Source organism: Corvus kubaryi, unplaced genomic scaffold, assembly GCF_017639235.1.
Source record: "Corvus kubaryi isolate FWS band 111438036 unplaced genomic scaffold, C.kubaryi_AGA036_p1.0 split1-37296, whole genome shotgun sequence".
Classification (NCBI taxonomy): Eukaryota; Metazoa; Chordata; class Aves; order Passeriformes; family Corvidae; genus Corvus; species Corvus kubaryi.
Window position 1 is genome coordinate 7,066,392 of NW_024582075.1, and position 25,781 is coordinate 7,092,172.

The following is a 25,781-nucleotide window of genomic DNA, read 5'->3' on the forward strand; positions in this document are numbered from 1 at the left end:
TTGCTTTCTGCAAATGCATGTAGAAAGCAGTTTCATGTTTGTAGAGTCATACACAGTGTGTCTGGCTGTGCCTTTGAACGTAATGGTTCCTTTACAGAGAAAGACTGAAATGTGCAGGGAACAGTTACAGCTTTTATGAGCACTGCAGCATAAATGCAAGGCATATATATAAGCTTATTTTGAAAAATTCAGGTTTATGTGCATCTTGGTATCTCGGACATACTCTGCTCTTAAGGGGTGGAGAGGATGGTAATTCTGAATGCCAGCTGCAGCACTGCCATATCAGGGCAACCAGAAGTGGAAGGCAAAACAATGCTTTGAAGAAAGGTAGCTAAGGTCAGCATATGCTTTATTTACTATGACATTTCAAAGCAACAGAAAATCAGAACAGAGGTTTGCAGGGACCTCTGGAGACAGACCAGTCAAACCTCTTGCTCTGAGCAAGATTTCTCAGGACAATGTCAGAGCAGGTTTCAGGTGTCTTCAGGGACACTCCCTGGGAAACCTATTCCAGTGTTTGGCCAGGATAAAGTGGTTCATTCTTGATACCGAAATCAGCCAGATAGAAACACGGTTTTTTCTAATACGGTTTTGAGTATAAGAAATCAGGCATTCGCTGGTGGTCACTCAGAGGATCCTTTCTCTAATCAAGTGCCCCAAGAGTCAGGTAAACAGAGTTTTTATCATACACACTGATTACATATTCATCAGCCATCCCTGATTACCTGATGTATATGTATTACTTTATTTTACATAGTCACACCCCTTATCAAAGTCCTTATATGGTCCTTTTCAGGTCTTCTCTGGTGGTCTTCAATGTCTGTTGTCCTTTTTAGATGGCTTTTCCTCAACTCCAGCTTTTGAGTTAGCACAATACTGTTGTTTTGCATAACTTCTGCTTTGTCAGCCTTGCAGAGCTGAGCTGGCATCCTGCTTGCATTTTGGACTTCTGTTTGCCAAAGTTACTCCTTTATCTCTTTCTCCAAGGCTGTGCTTTCTGTTCTACTGTCCTTATGACAGTAAAATGCTGTTCTGTTCTACTGTTCTTATCAAGTCTCCCCTTGTGGGAACTGGTCTATTAATATCTGTATTTCATTTTATAGTGTAAGACATTACAACAGCTGTAACACTGAATCACCATGCAAGCTAAAACACACAAAGTAATTATTATGGTGACAACTATAAATAGATGTTTTAACCAAGTCCAGCTGGGTAACCACGAAGTCAGTTTGATCCAGTTTCTTCAGATCCCCAGGAGGTGTCATCTTGAGCTGTGCATTGTCAAATTTGTGTTTGTTTCCAGATTTCCTGGACATCTGTAGACACTCCAGCACTTTGATCAATGTATGCGGAGCAACTGGTGTTAATGACAGTGCATTCTTCTCCTTCTGGTACCAAGAGAAGGTCTAGTGCCATTTGGTTTTGTAAAGCAACTTGTGACAAGCTCTTAACTTCCTTCTGCAATGCAGTAATGACGTCTATTGTATGATTTTCTGTATATTCTGTGGTAGCAGAAAAGTTCACTACTGTCTTTTCTAATTCACTTTCTTAGCCAGGGTAAAAACCATCACAAAACTATAACATTTAGTTGGTCACTCAGTTACAGCATCTAAGGTTCATTTTGTACACTCCAAATAGCTTCTTATCTATAGTCCCGAGGGCACCTGGTCTTTATCAGTTATTGTTATGTTAGGGACTAAGGCTCCTAAAATACAAACACCTTTCCAGCCGAGGGGCAACACTTTACAGGCTTTATGTCCACATATCCAATACCACCCTGTTCCATTTGGTACTGGGCAAGGATGATTTACTTTCCCAATTTTAAGTGTTTGAGTACATCATGTGTGATTTCCAACAAAAGTTCCAATTTCATTAGTATGATCTAATTCTCCCGTTCTTTTAGGGGGTTACATCTTTGCATGTATGATCATAAGAGGTGTTGGTCGGTACTTGCACACTGACTGGTTTGTCTACTTCTTGGTGAAAGGAACTGTTCACCCAGTAACTAGTATTAATTTCGTCTGGAACTGGAATTGCCATAAATGGTTAATGGTTTCATAAAAAAAACCTGTTACACAACCCCTTAGAAACAGGGTGAGGCAATATACTCCTAAGGATAAAAAGAAGGGTAAAAGTAAGAAAATGCAACAAAGAGTTACCAGCCATTACTTTTATTTGAAAAGGAAGACTTCTTTCAGTCGTTGAAAAACTTAGAGTCTAAATCCCTGTGCAGGCAATTCATTGTTTGTAGGTAACCCACTGTGGTTGTAAGAAACAACTGATAACCCCAGAAGGATTTGGCATGATTGCAGTAGTTGCTTTTCACAATAGAGAATGTATGGGAGTTTTTAATTTGTGATAAAGCAAGGGAGGAGAATGACATGGGAGGAGGATGGAGAGGACAATGTGGAGCAGAACTGGTAAGAAAGCTGCAGTTTCATTCTTGAAGAATAGATTTGTAATCTTAGTGGAGAAATTGAGAACTTGTTTTTATTTTCTTTTTGCTGTACTATCTTAGGCTCTGCAAGTGGTGATGCAGAAGTAAAATTTTATGTTAGATTTAAATGAATAAATGTCAGGAAGCTGTTTTGCTCCAAAATCAGGGTATGGAGGCAGATGGAAAGAGGAGCAACTTGATGGAAACTCTTCTGTTTGGTTTTTTTTGCTGCCAGACATTCTTTGTCTGTCTTTCATTGCTGTGGAACCAGTGAGCATGCCAGTGTGCATTTTGGCCAGCATTGTATGAGTGGCAGCAAAGGTTAATATGCTAGGGCATGAAGTTATGTCCCTGAAATAACAAGAATAAACCAGGTAGTGAAATGCCTTTATTTTGTGAGTTCCTTCATGCTTTACCTTTTGTATTACCTTAAAAAGAAGAAAGGGTTTAGTAGGAAGGAAGAAGACAAAACTTGTTTCTTGATGAAATGGTATAGCACTTGGTACACGTTCTGAGATATTTCTATCATGCAAGTTTTTTTTTCCTTGCAGAGGACCCATAATTACATAATAAAATATTAATAGAACTACTCAAAATATTTAGCTCCTAGCATGAACATATGTAAATACAGTGTTCAAAGCGTGTAACAGATGAAGTTCTAGTATGTATTGTGAATGTATAATTGATGTAATTTTTCTAGTCTTAAAATTAATGTGGTGTTCCAAGCATGCACTGTAATTGGATTCTACTTACGGACAGATGTGTTAAAAACTATTTTACAAAAGCTTATCTATACACGAAGAAATATAATTTCTCTACTTTGTCTTTTGGACAGAAATGTGTTTATTGCTCATGTACACCAGAGGTCTGGAGAGTTCCTTGTATTCTGACTTCCTTTATTGTATTTTTTTAAGGATACATTTTATACAAAAAACTAATCTAAGAGTATTTGTCCTGGCATACAGAACTACAGCTGCATTTAATATCTTCATGATTATTTCTCTGCCACAGCTTTCCCCAAAACTCAGTGGAAAAAAACCACATATCTTGCAAAGTACTGCAGTAGATGACATAATCTTAGTTCATTTATGTTTATTTAATACATAGATTATAACTATTGAATCAACACATGATTTGAGAATACTGGTAATGTCTAGTCCAAATAATACTGTAAGGTCTAGCTTTGTGTTTTTCTAACTTATTTTGCTTTAGTGGGCCAGGACTAGATGTGAACGTAATTAAAAGTGTAGGTTCATAGAATCGTCAAATAGTTTTGGTTTGAAGGGACCTTAAAGACCATCTATCTTCCAACACCTTTATATCAAAGAATTATTTTTTCAGTCACAGTTTGGTTTTTTGGTTGATTTGGGGTTTTTTGTTTGTTTTGGTTTTTTTAAAGGTGTCTTGGTAATTGTCATACTGATGAGACGGGGCAGATTCCTTGGTGTTGGGGGAGCTCAGCTCTGAGGTGGGGGAGTGGGACATGGCCTTTTCTTAGTTCGGTAGGATGATGTTATATACATATATGTTCCACAAACCTTTTAGTAATATTAGCTATTGCATTTTTATTTTTTTCCTCCCCAGAGAACAAGTTCATTTGGAGCTAGTAATGCAGATTTCCCCCCTGGGGACCCTGGAATGTACCAGTTGAATGTTACTCTAAGAAGAGGACAGAATCTAGCTGCACGGGACCGTGGAGGTAAGTGTGCTGGTAAACACTGCCTTAGTAATTGGTCAGTTGCATGTTCATTGGGTAAATTTATATGTAGGTAGTAAAATTAAAATGCCCTGGGGAACATAACTAGTGACTGGCCACCAGCTGGATTTGACACCATTCAGTCACACATTCTGGGCCTGGCCATCAGCCACTTCTTAACCCAGTGAAGCGTGCACCTGCCCAAGCCATGGGCTGCCAGCTTCTCCAGGAGAATGCTGTCGGAGGCTGTATCAAAGGCTTTTCTGAAGTCCAGGTACAAACGTCCACAGCCTTTCTATCATCCACCAGGCAGGTCACTTGGTCAGGTTGGTTAAGCAGGACCTGCCTTTCCTAAATTACTGTTGGCTGGGCCTGATCCTTTAATTATCCTGTATGTGCTGTATGATTGCACTCAAGAGAATCTATTTCATAACCTTCCCAGGCACCAAGGTCAGGCTGACAGGCCTGTAGTTCCTTGAATCCACTTTCCAGCCCTTCTTATGGACAGGCAGCATGTTGGCTAATTTCCTGTCATCTGGGACTTGATAGATAAATGGTGGAGAGCAGCTTGGCGAGCTCTTCCACCAGTTCTCTCAGTACTTTTGGGTAAATCCCATCTGGTCCCATAGACTTAAGACTGTCCAAATGGCTTCACAAGTCAATAATTCCTCTTGCATTAGGATGTTTATTCAGCTCCCCACCCCTGTCTACCAGCTCAAGGGCTGCTTTTGCTGAGAGTAACTGGTCCTACTGATCTTTCTGGTACAGACTGAGGCAAAGAAAGCATTAAGTACCTCAGCCCTTTTCGCATCCTTGGTGAAAGTGTTTCCCCCTGTTTTCAAAAAACGATGGAGGTTTTACTTGGCCCTCCTTCTGTTGTTAATATATTTATAAAAACACTTTTTCTTTCACAGCAGTGGTCAGATTGAGTTGTAGCTGAGCTTTTTTCTTTCTGATTTTCTCTTTACATGACCTAATGGCATCCTTGTACTCTTCCTTAGTTGCCTGCCCTTTCTTCCAAAAGTCATTACCTCCCTTTTTTTTCCCCCTCAGTTTCAGCAAAAGCTTCTTGTTGATCAAGCCAGTCTTCTTCCCTGATGGCTCATCTTTCAGCACATAGGGACATTTTATTCCTGCATCTATAACGTTTTCTTCTTAAACTGTGCGCAGCCTTCCTGGACCTCTTTATTTCCTAGCAGACTCTCTGAACCAATTCCAGAACAGGCCAAAGTCCAGCCTCTGGAAGTCCGAGGCAGAGGTTTTGTTGACCCCATTCCTTACTTCACTAAGACTTAAAAACTCTATCACTGTGCCCAGGATGGGCATTCCGACCACCACATCTCTCACCAATCCATTCTCTATTTCCAAACAGCAGGTCTAGTGGGATCTCAGCCCTGGTAGGCTCCCTTGCCAGCTGTGACAGGAAATTCCACACACTCCAAGAATCTGCTAGACTGCCTCCTCTCTGCTGCATTGAGTTTCCAGCAAGCATCCGGCCAGTTGAAGGCTGCCACAAGAGCAAGAACTGGCAACTGTGAAACATCAGCCAGCCACCTATGGAATGCTTCATCCACCTCTACATCCTGGTTGAGTGGTCTGTCTATAAGAGACTCCCACCAGGGTGTCAGTCTGTTGTCCTTCCCCCTGATTCTTACCCACAAACACTTATCATCACTATTCTTGAGCTCTATACAGCTGAAACACTCCTTAATGTACTGAGCCACTTTATCACCTCTCCTTCCTCACCTGGCCCTTCTGAAGAGCTTCTAAACATCCATTGCAGTACTGCAGTCACACAAGTCATTCTACTATGTTTCTGTAATGGCAACTGTATCACAGCTTTTCTGCTAAAGAATGGCCTCCAGTTCCTCCTGTTTGTTACCCCGACTATGGTCATCTGCTTTAGCTGTGTTATCAATTTCAACCCTGACACTGGCATGCTGCCCCCAGCCTCATCATTAGTGAGCCTGGTCTTACCCCTTCTCCCTTCAAACCTAGTTTAAGTACTCTCAATCAACCCTTCCAACTCACAAGCTAGAATCCTTTTCCCTGTTTTAGATGTCAGGGAAAGACTGATTTTTCCCTCTCTTGTCTTTCAACTCAATGCCACTCCCACCTTAAGCGCACAGAAGTTCCTGGTACAGTCAAGGGATGTTTCATTGCCAAACTATCTACATGAAGGTCAAGGCCTAACAGAATTCCTGAGGTTGTAGAGTGATCCCAAGGAGCAGGGAGGTGGTCACACCATGACATAGTGTCCATATTAAAAGTATTCTTCACATTACACAGAATTAATTTAAATACTTGATCTTTGACTTCAAAATCATCACCACTACTTGAATAGCCAAGGAACAAGTCAGTTGCGTTAGACAAAGTGTTTTTATGCCACTGAAATTCTGCCCCAGTAATTATAGGTGGGAATGACTGTGACCCCATCACACGAGAGACCAGTTTTCCACTGCTACAGTTTTTTGAAAGGGGAGACATAACTTCAGATAAAGAGTACTGACATCTTGTGGCTGGATGAAATAATGCAAAGAATGCTGGTCATAACCCTTCTAATTTATGTTTAGAAGAGCATGTTGCAATTTTAAGAAAATCTTTTTGTTTTGGATGTGTTTCCCAGTGGATACGAACACAAACTTCTAAAACACGCAGGTCTCTTGAAAAGTCTTAAAAGTTAAAGGAAAAAATAAAAGATGTCGTATAATTTTGCTGCTGTTAATGATGATGCAGTTGGTACTCAAGCTAGAGTTACTGTTTATTTTAAGATAGTCTTTCATCAATTAGTCCCAGATTCACTCCTGGATGCCTGCTAGTCTCTGTGCCCACCCAAGAGTCCTCCTCTCACAGGCTATTCAGTCCTTGTGACACTTCCACATACATGTCCCATGCATACTCCATTCATATGCCATATTTAACACTTTTCTTATACCCTTCAGGGTTGTTTTTCTGATCACACTTAATTGTTACTCAGTTATTTCAATGGGCTTTGTCCAGTGCTCTCTAGTGAGCAGGTGATTGTTGCAGGAGACATGTTGTGGATTTTGCGGACTGACTTTAGAGTTAAGTTTCTCATCATGAGTGTTGTAGGAAGTGAGTCTTTATGGAAGAGGAAAGCCTGGACACAATAAAGTCAATGAAGACTTATACTAGTGGTGTCAGTGGAGTATGTGCCTTTTCAAAAGCACAACATAATTAGATTAATGTTTTACAGGACTAATTTTTTCTTTATAATCTAATTTTTGTTGTTGCATTTAAGTAAAACACTAGTCCTAATAAGGACGTAGTTCTGTTAACTAAAACCAGTACTGCCAGTATTTCATGTGTGACTTTGAGAATGGATTGCAAACAACAGAAAGTAATGCAATCACCCATTTGATGGTAATGGAGTTAATTAACTGAGTAATGACATACTGGAAAGTAATAGATTGTGACAATAAAGAATTCTTTTCGTCTGATCCTGTTTTGAGTTTGACTATCTATAGAAATTACATTTAGTTCTGTTTAAGTGACTTAGTCTCCACTTCCTTACTGTATTACAAAGATGGAATTAACAGTATATATACATGTCTTTACCAGGAACGAGTGATCCATATGTCAAGTTCAAACTTGGAGGAAAAGAAGTATTTAGAAGTAAAACAGTACAGAAGAACCTCAATCCTGTGTGGGAAGAAAAAGCTTCCATTCTTATAGATAACCTAAGAGAACCATTGTATATAAAGGTAAGACACATACATATGTATGTCTGATAAATTACAACAGAAGAATTGTTGGAAGAATTCAGGTTTTGTGATATTTGTATACTGAAAAATGTATTGTGCAATAGTGCACTACTAAAGACTAATTAGAGTATTTTAGAGAAAATTATTTAAATTTTGTCTATAGAATGATGTCAACATTTTTAAAAGGGGCAAACACAGGTATTTTTATTTATTTCAGGTCATAATTACTTTATATTTTTTTAGTGTGATCTTAGCAGAAGAACAGAGAAGGTAAACTGTGTTTCATTATGATGGCATCCATTTTATTTGTGGAAATATCATTGCATAATGATTATAGGAAGCATAATCTGTCCTATTAAAAGCAATTCATTGCTGAGGTCAGTTTGAGTTGAGATGCATGCCTGATTCTCCTAAGTTTTCTAATTTTTCTGTTTATAGGGAACACAGTGAGTTTGCTTCTGTGTTTCATACCATTTTCTGCTCTTAAGATTTTTACATTGTAGGTCTCCTTAGTAAATCACAGCTGAGGGTGATTTTGTCCTATTAGAGGCAGCAATTATTCTGCAATAACAGATTGCTTGAATTTAGATCAAAAAGTGGCCAGTAATGTCCTGAGTAATAAGCAGCGTCACTAGTATTTCTTAGATGTTGATAATGAAATGGAAACTAGAAAAACTGTGATGATTGTTTTATACCCACAGAACAGAAAGGTGCTTTTCTGGCCCTGGTATTTTATGGTGATCTACATGCAAAAGTGATTCTTAGTTGTGTAAAACAAAAGGAGATAAAAATTATGTTCCAGAAAATGTATTTAGAAAAACTGTAGTCCTAGGATTCAAAATAAAACATGACTACATTGAAAATACTTGAGAAAGTATGACAACTTGGCTTACCTGTATAATTCTCCTAGCGGATCTGAAATTACATGATGTTTTAGATCTGTATCAGTCTTAAGCTAAAATTCATGACAGGATCTTTAACTGAGATATCAGATTGGCATTGATGCAACGCCACTTAAACATCCTTTAAGCATTAACCAGTACTATGTTTCACACTGCTCAGATAAAGTATGTCATTACTAGAAAAGCTTGAAAGTTAATTAGAATCCTCAAATGGCATTTTCCTGCCATAGTGACTCATAAGGAATGAACAGGTGAAAGAGAGAGGAAGATGCAAAGACTTGCAATGTAGCCACCTGTTTTAGTTTATTTATGCCAAGTACCAGCCCTCCGGGAGGGTGTGTGTTTTTTTTTCCCTAGGAAAAGTGTGTCAAGTAGTATAATGTCTATCATGGTTGTATTCTGAACATACTGTGTGAAGTATTTTAGGCTTTATAGCTCATTCAGATATTTTAAGACATGACTGAATTTTACTAAGTCAGCTAAAAATACTTACTTTGTATTTTCAACATGATAATTTGTAGAGGGAGAAAGGGAGAAAAACAATTTTGACTATGCAGCATGCACTGAGATATCATCATTTGTTTTCTTTTCCTGCTGGAATGACTAATAGCTACAGAAAATGCGAGGATGCTCACTCAGTAGGTCAATGCATGTGAGAGACTTGTGCTCACACACTTGTATCCAATCCATTGAGTTGTGCAGTTGTGCTGTAGCCTTTGGGCCACAGGATTTCTGTTACTACTGTGTTAACCCTGTCCATATTAAGGTTCTTGTAGAAGATTAACAGTTTTGCTTCCTAGAAGAGTTTCTGTAATACAATACTTGAAGTGCGTATATTAGAATTGAAGACCTTGAACCTAGTCCTGTCATATTTCAGTTAAATTCTGTCCTGTCTCCTTACAAGTTGTTCACAAGTCTCACTCTCACTTAGCTGAAGATATGTTCTAGTCCTCAGAAAACCTCATGTTTACCAAAAAAAATTCATTTTACCTTAAAAGTTGATTTTGATAATTGATCTCCCTTTTAAAAAATTTTTTGTGTTGCAACTTTTCTTTGTTGCTGTCCCCCTTTTTTGTTTATTTCTCTGCAATAGCTGCACCCAGATTATTTGGTATTCTTTCTTCAGATTTAGGAAGTCATAAGCCATCTCAAAAAAAACCATTCGATGTACTGGCCAGATTCCTGTCTGGATGTCAATAAATTTATCCAGGTATTTTCTCTTTTAGATAGCAAATTAGGAGGCAGGGTCCTCATAGTAGAGTATTAATTGTCATTGTTTCCTTACACATATCCATTAAGTTTTAGTCTTAGATTGTAATATTTCTAATCCTTCAAACTTGTGCAGCCTTCAAAATGTGCAATTATATTACTTCAAATGCAAGTGCTTATCATAACCATATCCTGCCCTTCTGCTTCCATTTTGCAGGATTCATAAAGGAATCACTGTGTAGGAAATCAGTGATTCTGCTTAACTTTATTTAGTCTTTTGATCTTCCTTCTTTCAATGCCTGTATTTATAAAATTTTTTTTTTTATTTTTATAAAATTGATGTCGTTCACATGTGTAGTCTAGTAGTAGTATACACCAGTGTCTCAATATGATGCAGTCTGACTTACAAACAAGCAGTTTCAAACTTGATTTTCTGGACAGAAAGTTTCAGGTTACTTTCAGGTAGTCCTGATTCAACAGGTGAGAGACATGAAGCTTCAACTCTGGAAAAGTAGTTTCAAGAATCATTCATAGTCAGAAAAGCTCTAAAGAAAGAAAGATTTCTAGCACTGAAAAATGCTCTTGTGCATCCTAGGTATTTGATTATGACTTTGGACTTCAAGATGACTTCATTGGTTCAGCCTTTTTGGATCTCACTTCATTGGAATTAAACAGGTATGGCACAAAAAAACCTATGGAATACTTATATATTTATCTGCTAATACCATGTTTGTGGAGTTGTAAGTAGAACATTATGCTAGAAAATAATTACATAAACCTACACAGCATGAAATGAACCAAAGAAAACCACTTTTGTTTAAGAAATTACTGTATTTATGAATGTTAATTTATTAGCTGATGATGCACATTTTTACAGTGTCTGTGGAGAGGTTAGTTTTATAACCACTTTAATCTTGTTTTCATATTAACTTCATTCACAGCATTGCCACCTAATGTTTGAATTTTTTTTTCTTTTTTTTAATCCATTAATGTTAGATTTTTGATTTAATTACTTCAGTACATGTAAGTACTTAATACAGAGTGAAAATATTTACTATTTTTTATGAGCATTCAGGCAGAAATACTTGAAAGTAGAAACAAATTTGTGACACTGTTTTTAAGTAGGTTCATATAAATTCAGGTGCCTTTAATTCTCATGGTTGAGAAATTTCATTATCTGAGAGCCTGAAGTCCAAGTAAATGCATAGCTTTTTTGTCTCCTAGGCAAACAGATGTTACCTTGAGTCTGAAGGATCCTCATTACCCTGACCATGATCTGGGAAGTATAATCTTATCAGTTCTGTTGGCTCCAGGAGACCAACAAGAAGCGGTAATTTTAAATATTTTAACGTATGTCATCAGTCCTGTAATTGGTCTGCGGTTGTATGACATAAAACACAAGAGTAAATCCCAAATTATGAGATTAATTTGACTTTACTGTTTCTTAAGATAACACTGAGTGATGTTTCTGGTATAGTACAACATATCTCATCTGAGTTGAATCCTCCCTTATATAGTTAGTAATAAGGGATCCAGATGGATCAGGTTAAGTCAGTTGCAGGTGAATAGTGCTGATTAATATGGAGGACATCAGTAAACCATTGGTTAAGAATTTTGGACCTAATCTGCTATCTCTAGATAAGAATATTTGAATCCTATTCCATGTGGAAAATAAAGCTGAAAAAGGTAGTGTTTCTGCTTTTTGGCTTCTAATGTTAAAGGATTATTTGGTGCTTTTCAATTTCTTGAATTTACATTTCAATTACAAAATTATATGATTTTCTAAGTTTATTGTAATTCCTTCATCAGTCTTCTGAGCTGCATAGTTGTAAGTGAAAATAGTTTCCAGGTTTCTAGAGTCTCTTAGTTGTGACAAGCTCTTTCTGTTATATTTTACTAGCTGTTGTGACTGTTGACTTGAGCAGTAGAGGTAGAACTATGGCAGAAATAGAGGAGATGATTCTCACTCTGAGAGGTTGTAAAATAATATGGATTCCTTTGGCCTCAGATAGGCTGTAGGGAAGCAATTGGACCTTGTGGATAAATTTTGCCTTAAACAAGCTGTTTTCAAAGGAAAGGAGAAACTGCCACTAAGCAATGGAACCTGTGGAAGCAGGGCAGTGTTTTGTTGGATTTTTTGTGCCGGTCTCTTTCTGACACCGTGAGCCACCACTGTGCAGCCACAAAACTCAGAAAGTTCACTCAGAAACTTTGCCTAGGCACTTGAACATGGAGACACACACACTCAACCCTCCCCCGCACTTTCAACACGGCCGGATTTCCAGAATCTTCCAGGAAGAAGACTGTTCTGCATGCCCAGAACTCATCCAGGAGGTCTTGGAGCATTTACCAGAAGAGCCAGGGTTATAACCCCCCCAAATTTTTGACATATGTGTGGGCCTCCACCTCTGATGGACCAGGACTCACAACCATGGGCCACGATCACGCACACATCGCAGAAGTCATGGGTGGTGATATCTTTCTCTCTCTTCTACTACCTCTTTTTCTTTCTTTTTCTCTTTTGAATTTTCCTATCTTAAGATGATCATACACTCCAAAACAGCTATATACCCCTTTTCCAATCTGTTACCCTTTTTTTTTTCCAGTTATGGTTTTAAAGCACTTGTTCTAAAAAAATTTTTGTTATATTACTTATTTAGCATAGTTTTGCTTTAATCCACCCCTAAGGATCCATTAGCAATGAACCTGGTTGCCCTGCCTCAGGGACACGTTGCAGCAGAGGCCAAGAAAAAGCATTACTCTGATGAAATCATCCATGGATATGATCAGCTGCATGATTTTTGTAAGAACATGTATGTTTCTGTATGCTGCAGTGTGAGACATCATCCTGTTGCATACTTGAGGAATACTGTCAGATTTACTAGTGTTCTTTTTACACTTTTCTCCCAGTTAAATAATTAAATAGCCTAGTAAGTCAGTTACTGGAACTAGGTGTTTGGTATGTAGAAATGCAAAGATGTAAAATTTTGAAAATAGTTTTATTGTCTGTTAATTTTCCTCATGGTGTTCTGTTAGCACTTAATAAAAATAATGGAATGTGGTTAACACCACAGATGTGCATCTAGCTTATATAAGCAGTGTATTTTTCTTCTTTTTTTAGCAATATGCTTGTCCATACAACTCAGAATTCTGTGCTGCAAATTTACACCACTAGAGTCTTCTTCACTTAAATTAAGAAATTAATTCAATTTTGAACTTTTTGTGCATTTGGGTAAGACCAGCATTTCTGAGTCAGCTGGTAATTGCCCTACTTTTTTGCAAGTTGCTTTGGCACTATCCTGCCACAATCCTAAATCATGTGGCACAGAAACACTGTACTTTTATGTGGTATACCGTTATGTGGGCAGCATATTTTTTTCCTTTCTTCATCATACAGAGAGGGTAGCTACTGTGCTGCCCCACATTGTCTGCTCTTATACAGAAGGCTCCAGAAAATTAGAGTAAGAAAGTGAAATGAAGACTTTACAGTGTAACATGTTTTTCATGTGGGTGTTGGTAAATTAGCAAGTGAATGCTGAAAGTAATGAGAGACCACAGACTTGCTGGTTAGCAACTTTTTTAATATCCAACTGACTGATTGTGATAGGATGAAGAATTTGGTTTGTGTTATTACACATTTCATTATTAGCTTTTTTTTTAGTTTAGCTCAAGTCACCAAATTTTCTACCCATTTAAACTGTTATATGGAACTTCATTCTGAAAATGCCCAAAATTCCAATTAAGAATCTGATTCCTAATCTGAAACTTAATATTTACTATTAGAAACCAGTCTTCCGAAGATATGATCAGCAGTTCTGGCAAAGTTGAAATAAAATCAGAGAGTTTGCGTCACAACGCAGGGACGATGACCTACAAAATTATTATTGAATTGCTGTATGTTTAATGTATTAGGGGTTTAATAGTTCAAGGCTCTATTGCCTTTTTTCAGTTACTACATGTAGTTATTTATTTATTAGATTTTATTTACTCTCTAAGGAGCAGATATATTACAAAATTTATCACTCCAGTTGAGCTGTCATCTTTGGTTGTTTTTGAAGGGTTTTGTAATAATAAGGATATTTTTTATTGAAGTGAAAATGATTGAAGTCAATAAATTTTCAAATGTTATCTTAGAGGATCAAGACTAATTCTTGTCCACTCTTGAAGATGTGCACCATAAAAAGCAGCAATAAAAGCAACTCCTACTTTCCCAGTCTGTGTAGCACCTGTTTGGATGATCAATGCTCCCCCTCTAATTGGATATCCCTATATAGATAATAATTCAAGTGCAGTTGAAATATATAGATGAAATCCTGAGCACTTTTAAGTATCCATTTATGGCTGATGCATAGAAGATACAGATACACTGTCTCTTCACATCATGTGCAGTTTTTTCCTGTTATTGCAAATTTACTTCAATCCTGTTAGTTTGATATCCCTATATAGTGTACATTTCAAAAATAAATTTTCCTCTGAATTGGTTTTATTTTGCTCAGGAGATAACTGTTACATTGCTTGCAATTAAGAGTTGCAAGCAATTATGTAATTAGGACAATATTTTACCACTTTACACCATTTATATATTGTTACACCTAAATGGTGCTAAATGGTTAAATTGTAAAGCTGACGATTATGGAAATTACTTGGAAGTACTTAAATTGCAGGTATTATAATTCTGTATGTTTAAAATGAGAGTGTTTATTAAGACTATAGGAGAATTAAAAAAATAGAACAACTTTAAAAGAGGTAGTATTAGCTTTCCCATGTAACCACATGGTGTATTGATCCTGTATTTTGGGCAGGTCTCTAGCCAGATTTCAAATTGAGCCCTGTTGAACAAGACCTGCTGTTTGTGATATGTTGTTTGGTAACTTTTTGATGTGGATTATACTTTTCAAAGAGATCCTTTCACTGCCTGAACTGCAGCAAGGCTGTTTTGGAGGTCATGCATTGATGTGCAGGTAAAGGAAAAGTCTTTTGATGATGTGTTGTTGGAGGACAGGTCTTGCAAAGTATTTTACTGGCGTTTCAAGATAATGTAGCTGTATGTTACAGGAAGATGCATCCTGTCACACTGCCTAAGAAATATTGATGCTGCTGGAGGATAAGATACTCCAAGTGCAAGTTTGAAGTTAAATGGGACAAACTCAGGGTCCTAGTTACATATTGCCACCTGTCTGTGAGAGAGGTATTATTGCAAATTATTTTAAAAATAAGCAGCCAGTGTCACAGACTAATAGATTGTTTCATTTTGGATGAGGACCTGAGGTGTGAAAAGAAATTAGAGAAATATTTGGTCCACACAGGAGCATTTTTTTCCTTATCTTTCTGAAAAAATTCTGATGAAATTCAGATTTTATGTGTACTGACTGATGAGATGATCTTGAGAGTTATAGGTGGAAAGCTCCATTTCCTCAGATCAAAACATTACATTTTGGGATTCAGATATCAATTAAGAATATTAATATAAATATATATTCATATAACTGTATGTAAAACTATATTACACTGACTAGGAAAGAGGAGTATTTATTTTTGAGTATTTTTGAGTGGACTGTGAAAAACTGCTTAAGTAGTTTGCAGCTGTGTTTTTTCAGTAGAAAAATATTGGACATAATTTCAAATATAAAGAGATTCAGTAAACCTATTTAATAAATAAGGACACATTATTTGATTTTTGTGGTACATTTTATTTGAAGAAATAACCCGCATCTTACTATTGGAAGAGTATGGGCAGATAAACAAATCAAAATTTCTAGAAAATCTTGTCTGCATCTTTGCCATTTGCTGCCTGGTGCTTGTCCTAAAGACATAAAAATGTGAACATTTAAAGTAAAAATCTTGTATTGTCTCATTAAAACTATGTACATGAATAAAAGCATAGCATATCTTTAGATATTAGAAGTCCTGTTCTTTTGATTTTTGACATGTGAAGGCAATCAATTTGTTGTGATTTATGAACAATCATAAATTGTGAATCAAAATTTATTAATGAATTATTTTTATATGACCACAAAAATTAGAAAGTTTTTAGTGTTTGAGAAAAGTTTAATTTATTTCCTGCCTAATGCAGTAAGTTGTGGTAGCACTAGTTCCAACAATTAATTTGTATTTGCTTTGTTCTGTTTAGCAGTACTTGTCCTTTACATTAATGCAGCATTTTAATTTTATTGCTTTGGGAGGATAGATAGCTTAGGTAACCGGTGTAAACTAAAAAGATGTAAAATAAATAAGTATGAGAGAAGTATGTGTATATAAAAATGTTAAAACCTGTGAGCTCTAAAGATTTGTTAATTTTAAATCTATTAATTAAAAATAATGTGGTTATGATGTACTTTCGGTGTTTTTCATTAATTTTTCCTTTTTGTGAGCAGTTTGAAGGAAGTCAAAAATACCAATTACTTGATTTTTTTCTTAGACCTGCTCCAACAAAGTTTGTCTTGTACTTTAATTCTGACAGTGTTTATTACCTTTTGGATACGTGTGGTGCTGTGTGTGCTAGTGTGATGTTTGTGATTTTTGTGCATGTGTCCAGGCTTCCTGCAGATTCTGTTTGGTGTTGTCATCATGGGCGCCACAATGCATGTGAGTTTTTCTGACTCTTTTTCCATCAGCATTCAGTACATAGATTCCACCACTGGTAAACCTGCAGTAAGCAAGTTCTTCGGAGCTGCATGTCACCCATGTCTTCACTACAGCAGCTCTTCCCTACCTGGGTCTTAACAGGCAGTTTTTGGCTACAGGAGATGACAAAGTTGGTAGCTTGATAAGAGGTGTTGCCTTGGGACCAGCAGAGACTGGGGACAGCTGTTCATCACTGCTAGCAACCTAACAAAGAAAATGGAAAAAAAGGAAACATATGAGTTCTACTTGGATATTGTTATTTAAAGTTCAAGGCATTGTTTTTTTCCTAAAATAATCTATCCCAAATGATGCTTAGGTTTTTTTGCTTCATATGGAAGTATTAACATTAATGTGCTGTCAGTTTGCTTGCTGTCTTAAATCATATCATGCATTATTAGTATTTATTTGTTTATTTATTTATTTATGTATTTATTTGCCAGAGGGCCAATAACATCATAGAGAAAAACCCAAGAGATCGACTCAGGGCATGGAATATTTTCAGATGGAAAAGTTCCATGTAGATGATCCATCCTGACCTGCTGTATACTATATGTTTATTTTATTGGCTTCTAAGGATGGTTGTTACGGCTTCAGCCTATCCTGCTGTAGCTGCTAATGATGCCAATGCACTCAGCAAGGGTGGTCATACCTTTCTGTAGCTACTACTCAAACTGAACTCTTCAGAGTGGAAAGAATTATAGAGTGGTTTTGTTTGGAAGGGACCTTAAAGATCATCTAGTTCTAGCCTCTTCCACTAGGGCTCCATCCAATCTGGCCTGGAACACTTGCAGGAATGGGGCAGTCACAACTTCCCTGGGTGACAAATTCTAATGCCTCACCACTCTCATGGTGAAGAATTTCCTCCTAGTATCAAACCTAAACCTATATATAGTTAATTGAGCTGACAGGCCATATTCTCTTCTTGCTCACAGCCTCGTCTGAAGCCCAGTGAAGATGAGTTTGTACTCTGATCTATAACTATGTAGGATTCAGAAATGACAAGGAAGGGAGGAGCTCTTCTGTGTTGGACAGGACCCAGGAACTCAAATTTTCTTCAGGGCCTGCTGTGGGCCTCAAGCTGTTTAATTCTTATGTGCCTCTCACAGAAAAATGAGTCAAATGGCATTCTCCAGCTTTATAAAACATGTAGTATCTCTGTATATTTTCCAAAGCTACAGTGCTACAATTATTATTAACTTACAGCAGAGCCCTTAGGATTTAATTGTCCATAGCAAGTTAAAGTTTCCTCAGCAGCTAGTTATTTTTCTTTTCACAAAAACTATGTCTATTTGAAAAATTTCTGGATATTTCAAAAATAAAACCTCTCCACATTTTCTCTCATTTTAATTTTTTCCCCAAAATATAATTTAATTTCTTAGCAAGGAAAATATTTTCATTTCAAAATTAATTTCTATTATCTGAAAAAGAATGTGTTTTTAAAATAGTTAATAAAAAAAAAATGTTTGTTTTTCATGACAAAAGTTGCAATAGAAATTAATGGCTTTTGATTTATTCCTGCTCAGTGTCAATAACAGACTGCTAAATCTTGCTAAGATGTATAAACTAATTTCTTTGCATTTCCACAGAATTATTTTAAGCAAGAGTCGTGCTCACAGATAAACCTTCCACAGCCTACTTGACCAGAATGTCTCTTTTATTTAATGATTAAAAATCTGTCTTGGATACTTTGCCTGCCAGCATGTTGGAGGATGGTGTCTAGCAGTACCAAGGTTTTACAGATTATTTAGGTAATGGGACAGGCAACTGAGGTTTGGTTTTATAAAAGAGTGAAGATACAACTTTCTTTTTCTATCTTGTGTATGTAATTATCAAACCAAAGAACTATTTTTACTGCTGTGAAATGAATGAGCAGTGATAACCTTAAGAATTTTGTAATAGATTCTGGTTGTCAGAGGAGTCTCATGCAGGTTTTCCCTTTTGTGGCTACACCTGTAAGTAAAACATTAGTATTCCAAAAGATTGGAGTCCTTTAATATTAAAAAAAGCCTACTTTTCAGTATCAGTCAGAATTACAATCACTATCAGTAATGGCCTATTCATTTATTTTCATTTTTTAATCTAATTCTTTCTGTCTTTTCTGTCTTTTCTTTCTTACAAGTTTACATAATGCATTGTCTCCAGAAATGAGACACTCATACCACCCAGAAAATTATGTCTGTGTGAGGACAGGGCTTCTACTTGTCTGGATTTATTTCAGTCTTGTGTATCTGTTGCTGGAGTGTACATGTTGCTGCTTCAATTGTAGTGGTGGTTAGATGTGAATTGCCCTGTTTGAGACTGTTGGCCTCCTTTTCTGTGTTGCAGAGGAAAGGTCATTAAAATATTCTATTTTATTTTCAGACAATGCTAATGAGGAAGAGTTGGAAAAGATCAAGTAAGGTAACTTTGTAACTTTTAGCATGTGGTCTTCTAGCTTTTGGCGTTGTTTTTGTGTTTGGTTTTTTTTTAGAACAACTATGATATGTTGCCAAGCATGCCATATAGGACTGAAAACTTCTGGCACAGGATTTATTGTCCTTCAAAATGTGTTTTAATGACAGTGGTTTTTGTTTCATCAAATAAACATTATGGTACAGTTCAGTTTTTAATATAATCATAAAACCTTTCAACTTTGTTACAGCACTTTAACCTATCTTGAAGTCATCTAGTAACTTCTTGTAAGTGGCCAACATGTCCTGATTCCTTTTCTAAAACCTTTAGTTTTTCAAGCGTAAACAATTTGCTTTGTTAATGTGAACAAAGAATTTGTGAGTATCTTTCATTTTCCTATTACTTACTTCTCTTACTGATTAGAATTTTTGTGTGCAAAGTTTTCACAGGGAAGCTTCTTGAAGACAAATTTCCCCTATCACTGCTTGGTGCACAGGTGACAGTCCTAGCAAGGCTTTGCAAAGAGCATAGTGGTCTCGACTTCATAGAGCTCTTTAGAGCTCTTCAAGTTTTTCCCCTCTTAGGAGTTATGGAAGTGATAAAAAAGGAGCATTGTATGCTCTTTTCCATGAGGGAAAGACTGAGAGTTTGACTGTAGTGGAATACAACCAATTTTTATGGCTTTTTTTCTCTCTGTATTGTTAAAAAGAGTGTCTTTACTGCCTAAAGGAAGTGAATTTAAAATTTCTCAGAGACTTGGCTAGTGAGGTAGATATAAGTTACCATGTGAAGATGTTAAAATGAGAAAAAAAAAAGCTATGTGGGGTGATTCACTTATTTTATGTACTCTTCCAGAATATTGATACACAACTTTAAATAGGAGGTTATTAATAAACGTTGTTTATGGCGCTCACTTGACAAATATTTGCACTTTTTTAGACCTATTTGTATTTTTAACCTTAAAAAATAGAAGAGAGCAGTGTTCATAATTCTTGGGTTATGGATGGGTTTTTCACACAGTATGCTTCTGGGATGCAGGACAGTACTCAATCTTTTTCCTTCGTGAAATTTAAGAAGCAACGATACTTGGTGAAGTGATGATATGTAGTAATTTGATTCCCATGTGGTTCATGTAACTTCCTGTAATATCTAAGATGCTCAAACTGAAGAGATAAGGAAGAGCTGTGAGAATGTTGGATGGTAGAACTGGTTTGCATCATGAACGTGATGTGTTAACTCTTGATGTGCTGACTGTATTGGGTAACAGTTTGTCCCTATTGCAAACTGACAAAACCGCAAGCTTCAATAATGCTGAGTGAAGGGCGCAGCATGAAGGTTCGGAAGTCGTTAAAGCTCACAGTGAGTTATTTATCCCTGTTCTGCTTTGTTACATTCACTTGATAATATTTCATTCAGTAGTTGGCATTTTTTCGAACTGAAATACCAGAATATTTTGCAAAAAGTGAATGTATAGTTTAAACATTGCATTTTTTCTATGGTTATCTTAGCTAAAGTAATAATTTAACCTAGAGGTATAATGCATGTACAATATCTTACATGCATTGCTGTGTTTATGATTTATATACAGAGGTATGTCAGTTAAAACACAGGAGATAATTTGCCTTGTGGGTCTGCTCCAGTATTCCAAATCTTTGATCTGCAGTCAGCAAAACAAATTAAAAAATCTTCTATTTACAAAGCATTTGTTCAAAAGACTTGCTGTTCTCTGCGGTGCAGGGTAATCAGTATTAAATAAGACTCTTATTTCATTTGCAGATTGAAAAAAAGTGTCTAAAAATAGGTGTGTAACCTTATTAGGTAATAGTGCCCTTTGTGTGGTCGTTCTTCTTCAAGAAGTCTTTGTTTTATGCTTCTGAGAGCTGAGGAAAAAGCAGAATATTAGGATTTTTTAAAGATACCATTATAAAATTTCCTAAACCTAATTTTGTATCTCTCTAGAGACTTTATGTACACCTCTAATAAATGAATTTGTTTTTACATGGCACTGTTCTTCACTTTTAAAAGTTTGCCTTTGAAGCCTACCTTTTTTGTAACATAGCTTGAAATTAACATGTGGCAGTGCAGACCACTATGGCATTGCTTGTGTTCATGAACTGTATGTCTAGCTCATGTTTTCCTATGTGACTATAACTATTTAAAGTTATTTATATAACTATTTAAAGTTATATAAATAACTAGTTATATAATAAATAGTTATATAAATAACTAAAGTTATTTATATAACTATTTAAAGCTATTTCAATGAGGGAAATACCATTTAGCCAAAGCATACTGAGAGAGAGCTCTGTCAGAAACATCCATTTCACAGAAAATTGTTTTCTTCTGAACAAGAGGCTACTATTAAATTGAGTTTGGACATGATCAGACCCCATGTTAAACTTCTTACATTAATGACCCATTAAGGAAACATCAGGAAAACTTTTAAAATGGTTTAATTGAAGGACAAACTAATTAAACAAGTGGTTTAGTGTTTTTAGCCAACATATTAAGGGAAAAATATATGTAAGATTTATCTGCTATGCTCTCTCAAGTAACATCATTCCAGTAAAATCTGTAGGAAAAGATAATGTCACTTTTTCTTCTCTTGTACCCTCTCTTCTCTCTTCTCTTCTGTTTCGTACCATCAATGGTAAGTTTAGAACTGATACCACTAGAAAGTACTAAAATATAATGATAGTCTTTGATTTATACTATTAATATGTGATGAACTGTTTCAGAGTGACATTGATCAGTTAGAACCAAATGCCCATTCTTACCAGAAATGAAGATAAATTAGTATGTTTTGCAACAGGTTGTGTATAAACTAAGATTAAAAATGCACTGTCATCCCAAAGTCATAGAATCATAGTGTGGTTTGGGTTGGAAGGGACCTTGAAGACCATCTAGTTCAACCCTGCTGCAGGGACACCTCCGATTAGACCAGATTGCTTAGAGCCCAAGCCAATATGGCCTTGAACATTTCCAGGGATGGGGCATCCACAGCTCTTCTGCACAACCCATTCCAGTGCCTTACCACCATCACAGTCAAGAATTTCTTCCTAATACCCAGCCTCAAGCTACCTTCTGTCAGTTTGAAGCCATCCCCCTTTGTCCTGTCACTCCATCCCCTTGTCAAAAGTCTCTACAGCTCTCTTTAGCCCCTGGAAAGGGCTCTATGGTCACTCCAGATGCTTCTCTTCTTCACACTGAACAACCTCAACTCTCACAGTCTGTCCTCAGAGGACAGGTACTGCAACCCTCTGAGCATCTCTGTGGCCTCCTCTGGACCTACTGCAATAGGTCTGTGTCCTTACATTGAGACTCTCAGAGCTGGATGCAGTACTTCAGCTGGGGTCACAGCAGAGTAGAATACAGTAGAGGAGGAGAATCACCTCCTTTGACCTGCTGGCCACACTTCTCTCGATGCAGCCCAGAAGGTGATCTGTGTCCTGGGCTGCAGCAAGATATGAGAAGGTCATGTTGAACTGCTTACCCACCAACACCCCCCAAGACCTTCTCCTCAGGGCTGCTTTCAATCTATTCTCTGCCCAGCCTGAATCTGTGCTTGCCTTAGCCGTGACCATTGTACCTTGCCTTGTTGAACTCTGTGAGATTTGCATGGGACTCCTCGGTCACAACTGAGAAGCTACTTCTGATTAGTTGCAATTGGGCAGTATTTACTGCCTAAAGCAAGTGAATTTAAGTGTTTTTACTTTGCATTTAGGTGACTGTATTTAATTCAGCTTTAGAAGCTTCTGCACATACTTTTAAACTGAAAAATAGGACTTACAAACAATTTAAACAGGAATGAATTGATAAATGAATGGCTTTCAGGTCCAAACTACTGACTGTTTTTAAAATTTCATTTAGAAGCTTTTCTAAAAGTGTGTGTGTTCTAGTTGCACAAACAAAGGTGCCAAAACCTATGGCTTTAATAACTGGTGATTTTATGTCCAACTCAAAATACTTAGTTTCTGTGGCTCCTGATTTGCATTTTCCTAATATCAAAAGCATTTTTTCTGTTTTAAAATTGAAACAAAATGCTTTTCCACTAGAATGAGATGCCTCTTGAGAAGACAAAATTGGTGTAGTGGTTTGGTCCAAAATATTCATTACTGTTTATCTTCTGTGAGATAAGAATTAGGAGAAATGCAAAGCAGACTTGAAAGACTATAAAGAAGTTTATTAACAGACCTAAAAGAAGAAAAAAGAAATCATACCACACTTTCAGAACTCTTCGCCTCTCCCCACCTTCCTCCCTTCTCCCACTGACAATGTAAAAAGACAACCCTTGAGATGTTCAGTCTGTTTATCACTTCCATAATAACCTTGTTCAGTCCATTTAGGAAGAGGAGTCTCTCTGCTCCCATGTGAGTCCCTTCCCCCGACTTGCAGCTTTTCCCACAACTGCTTTTGAGGGTCCACTCTTGAAGGTTTTTGGGGTACCATTTTAAGGTTGAGCCGTTCAGAAACAAAAGTTCTCTTCACCCATCTCTGGGAGCCTTTCATCTCTAAGAACAGAGGCCCTTCTCCTTCCCTGGGAGCAAGGGTCTTCCTCATCTTCATCTTTAGGACTATCTCTGGGAGCATCTCTAGGAACTGAGGTTTTCTCCTTTCCCATTTGGAGCAAAAGTCCTCATCTGGTCCATCTCTAGGAACTGAGGTTTTCTCCTTTCCCATTTGGAGTAAAAGTCCTCATCTGCTCCATCTCTCCCTGTTCAAACTTCTCATGAAATTACAGCTGCGTCAGCATCTGCCTATCTCAGCGCAGGTGCTTTTGCTTACCAGTTGAACACTCCACCCCCCATATCTTCATGAAATTACAACAGGATACTCTGATATAGCATAGCTTCACAACAGAATTCAGCTTTAAGCATCTCCTCTTTCTCTTCCCTCAGGTTTTCAGCTCTTCACAGCAATAAAAGGGTTAATCTCACCTAGGCCTTGCAGCTGGAATGTGGCTTATTGCAGTGGAGAGGGGGGAGAGCCGAGCGCACAGCAGGGCTGGGGGGGTTCTGCAGGTGGAACAGGGCCCATCGGCTCCAGGATGGAGCCAACAGGGCCTGGCCGGGCCCGCCAGTCCCCACACAGGGCCCGCAGCCACCTGTCCCAGCGCCGGAAACGAGAGAGAGCTCTGCCCGAGGTTTGTCTATTCTTAAGTGTGGATCACAGAGGCGGTCACAACTTCAAGTGGCTTAAAGAATTGTCCATATTCAAACTGGCCAGCTGATAGTTTCTGTCAGGTCATAGAGCAGCTGTAAGCACTCCTTTGCGGGAACGTCACTTCCGAGACTATGTTTTGCTAACCCATGACAATTGGAAATAGCAAATCAAGTTATAAATATTGCAAACACAAACATAAGTATAGAGTTGTATGATATTTCTTAATTGAAAGAATTTACAGCTGGTTCAATATTTCAATCTTTGAGCTAAAACTCTCTGGACTTTCAGAATACATGGTAGAATTATTGCATTTGAGTTTTTGTGAAGAATCTTTTAAGACTGAGAAAATACACTTGTTTTTATAAGCCATGAGGTTCTAGATGTCAGTTTAGCAGCTGTAAATAGTGTTTGAAGGAAAGCTACTAAATAATGGAATAGAAGTAAAAAACAGTCAGAATAGATATGCCTGCTTGGTAGACATCTAATTATAAAAATTATGCAAATATTTGGTGAGGCTTAAATTTACATTAGTTGTATGTGAGTGATAACAACTGATCCAGCTAAGAACAAAAACAGCAGAGTAGCATTTTGTCATGGGGGTTTCATGCCTACATCCCCAAAAGCATGGGGAGTTTCCATCAAGTATTGGTTGCCACTGTCTTTTTGTGTATCATGGCCATGTCAGCTTTAGGACTGTGGTGACATTGGTTATTCCAGACAATAACAGGATCATCACGAGACCAGTTGACTTTCAGATATTGCAGCCACAGTTTCCAAGGGGAATTACTGGGAAAAAGAATGGAGACATTAGGACTATACTGGAACAGCCTCTCTGAAAACTTCTTCTGCGCACTGTTGTCCTGTATAAATGTTTTTGCCCTGTTCCAGAAAATTGAAGGCATTCTGAGTGCCACAGTCTGCATCATACTACACCTGAGTTGCATCCGGCAAGTGCACTTAAGTAGAAGGCCAAATTTTTCAATTTCAAACCCACAAAAATATATGAAACACTGGAAAAGTATGACCTCTTATTACAAATATTGTAGTGTCATGACAGCATTGCTCTAAAGTGGCAGTATCGAGTTGTTAGCTCAAACTTCATAAACCAGATTTAACATGGCAGCTGAAACTCTCAGGGTGTAGGGCAGTGTGAATTTTTCAACCATAGAAACTTATATTAGCTTCACCTAGAATTAAAATAGCCTAAAATGTAAAATTTAGCTGATAAAAAGTTAAGGAAAGCGTTCTTTCTTATTGCAGTAATTATCGGTAGCAGTGCATTTAGAAAACTTTCTTAGTTACAATGAGCAAAAAATAAGAAGGAATCACCATGATCCCATTGAAGGCATTTTTGTAGCTCAGTGTCTGTATGTTGATGATTTCTACAAGCTGTCGTATTTTGTGTTGTTTCTAATACAGGAAAAGCATTGTAAATGCATATGACTGTCCCTTGATTTTTTCCATCATTTTTAACATGGAACTAGCAGCTGTATCTACTGACATTCTCAATCTTTATTTTACATTGTTTATCCAAGCTGTGTGAGCATCCTAGAAACTGGGGGAGAGGAATTCTGTTTACTTGAATTTACAGCAATAATTTGCAACACTGACTGTGATTCACCTTGCTGTGTTTT

At 37.2% G+C, this 25,781-nt stretch overlaps 1 protein-coding gene across 10 annotated transcripts in view; it reads left to right on the forward strand.

The window, feature by feature from the left end:
* Positions 1-25,781, forward strand: part of MCTP1 (multiple C2 and transmembrane domain containing 1) — a 235,914-nt gene that overhangs the window by 58,605 nt on the left and 151,528 nt on the right. For all 10 annotated transcript variants that reach the window (XR_006013554.1, XR_006013553.1, XM_042012780.1 and 7 more), the window contains exons 2-6: positions 4,022-4,136; positions 7,716-7,858; positions 10,565-10,644; positions 11,194-11,299; positions 18,955-18,993. Coding sequence is in view for 8 of the 10 variants with exons in the window: in XM_042012780.1 (XP_041868714.1) it covers positions 4,022-4,136; positions 7,716-7,858; positions 10,565-10,644; positions 11,194-11,299; positions 18,955-18,993 (483 nt within the window). In the remaining 2 variants the exon portion in view is untranslated. The remainder of the gene's footprint in view (positions 1-4,021; positions 4,137-7,715; positions 7,859-10,564; positions 10,645-11,193; positions 11,300-18,954; positions 18,994-25,781) is intronic.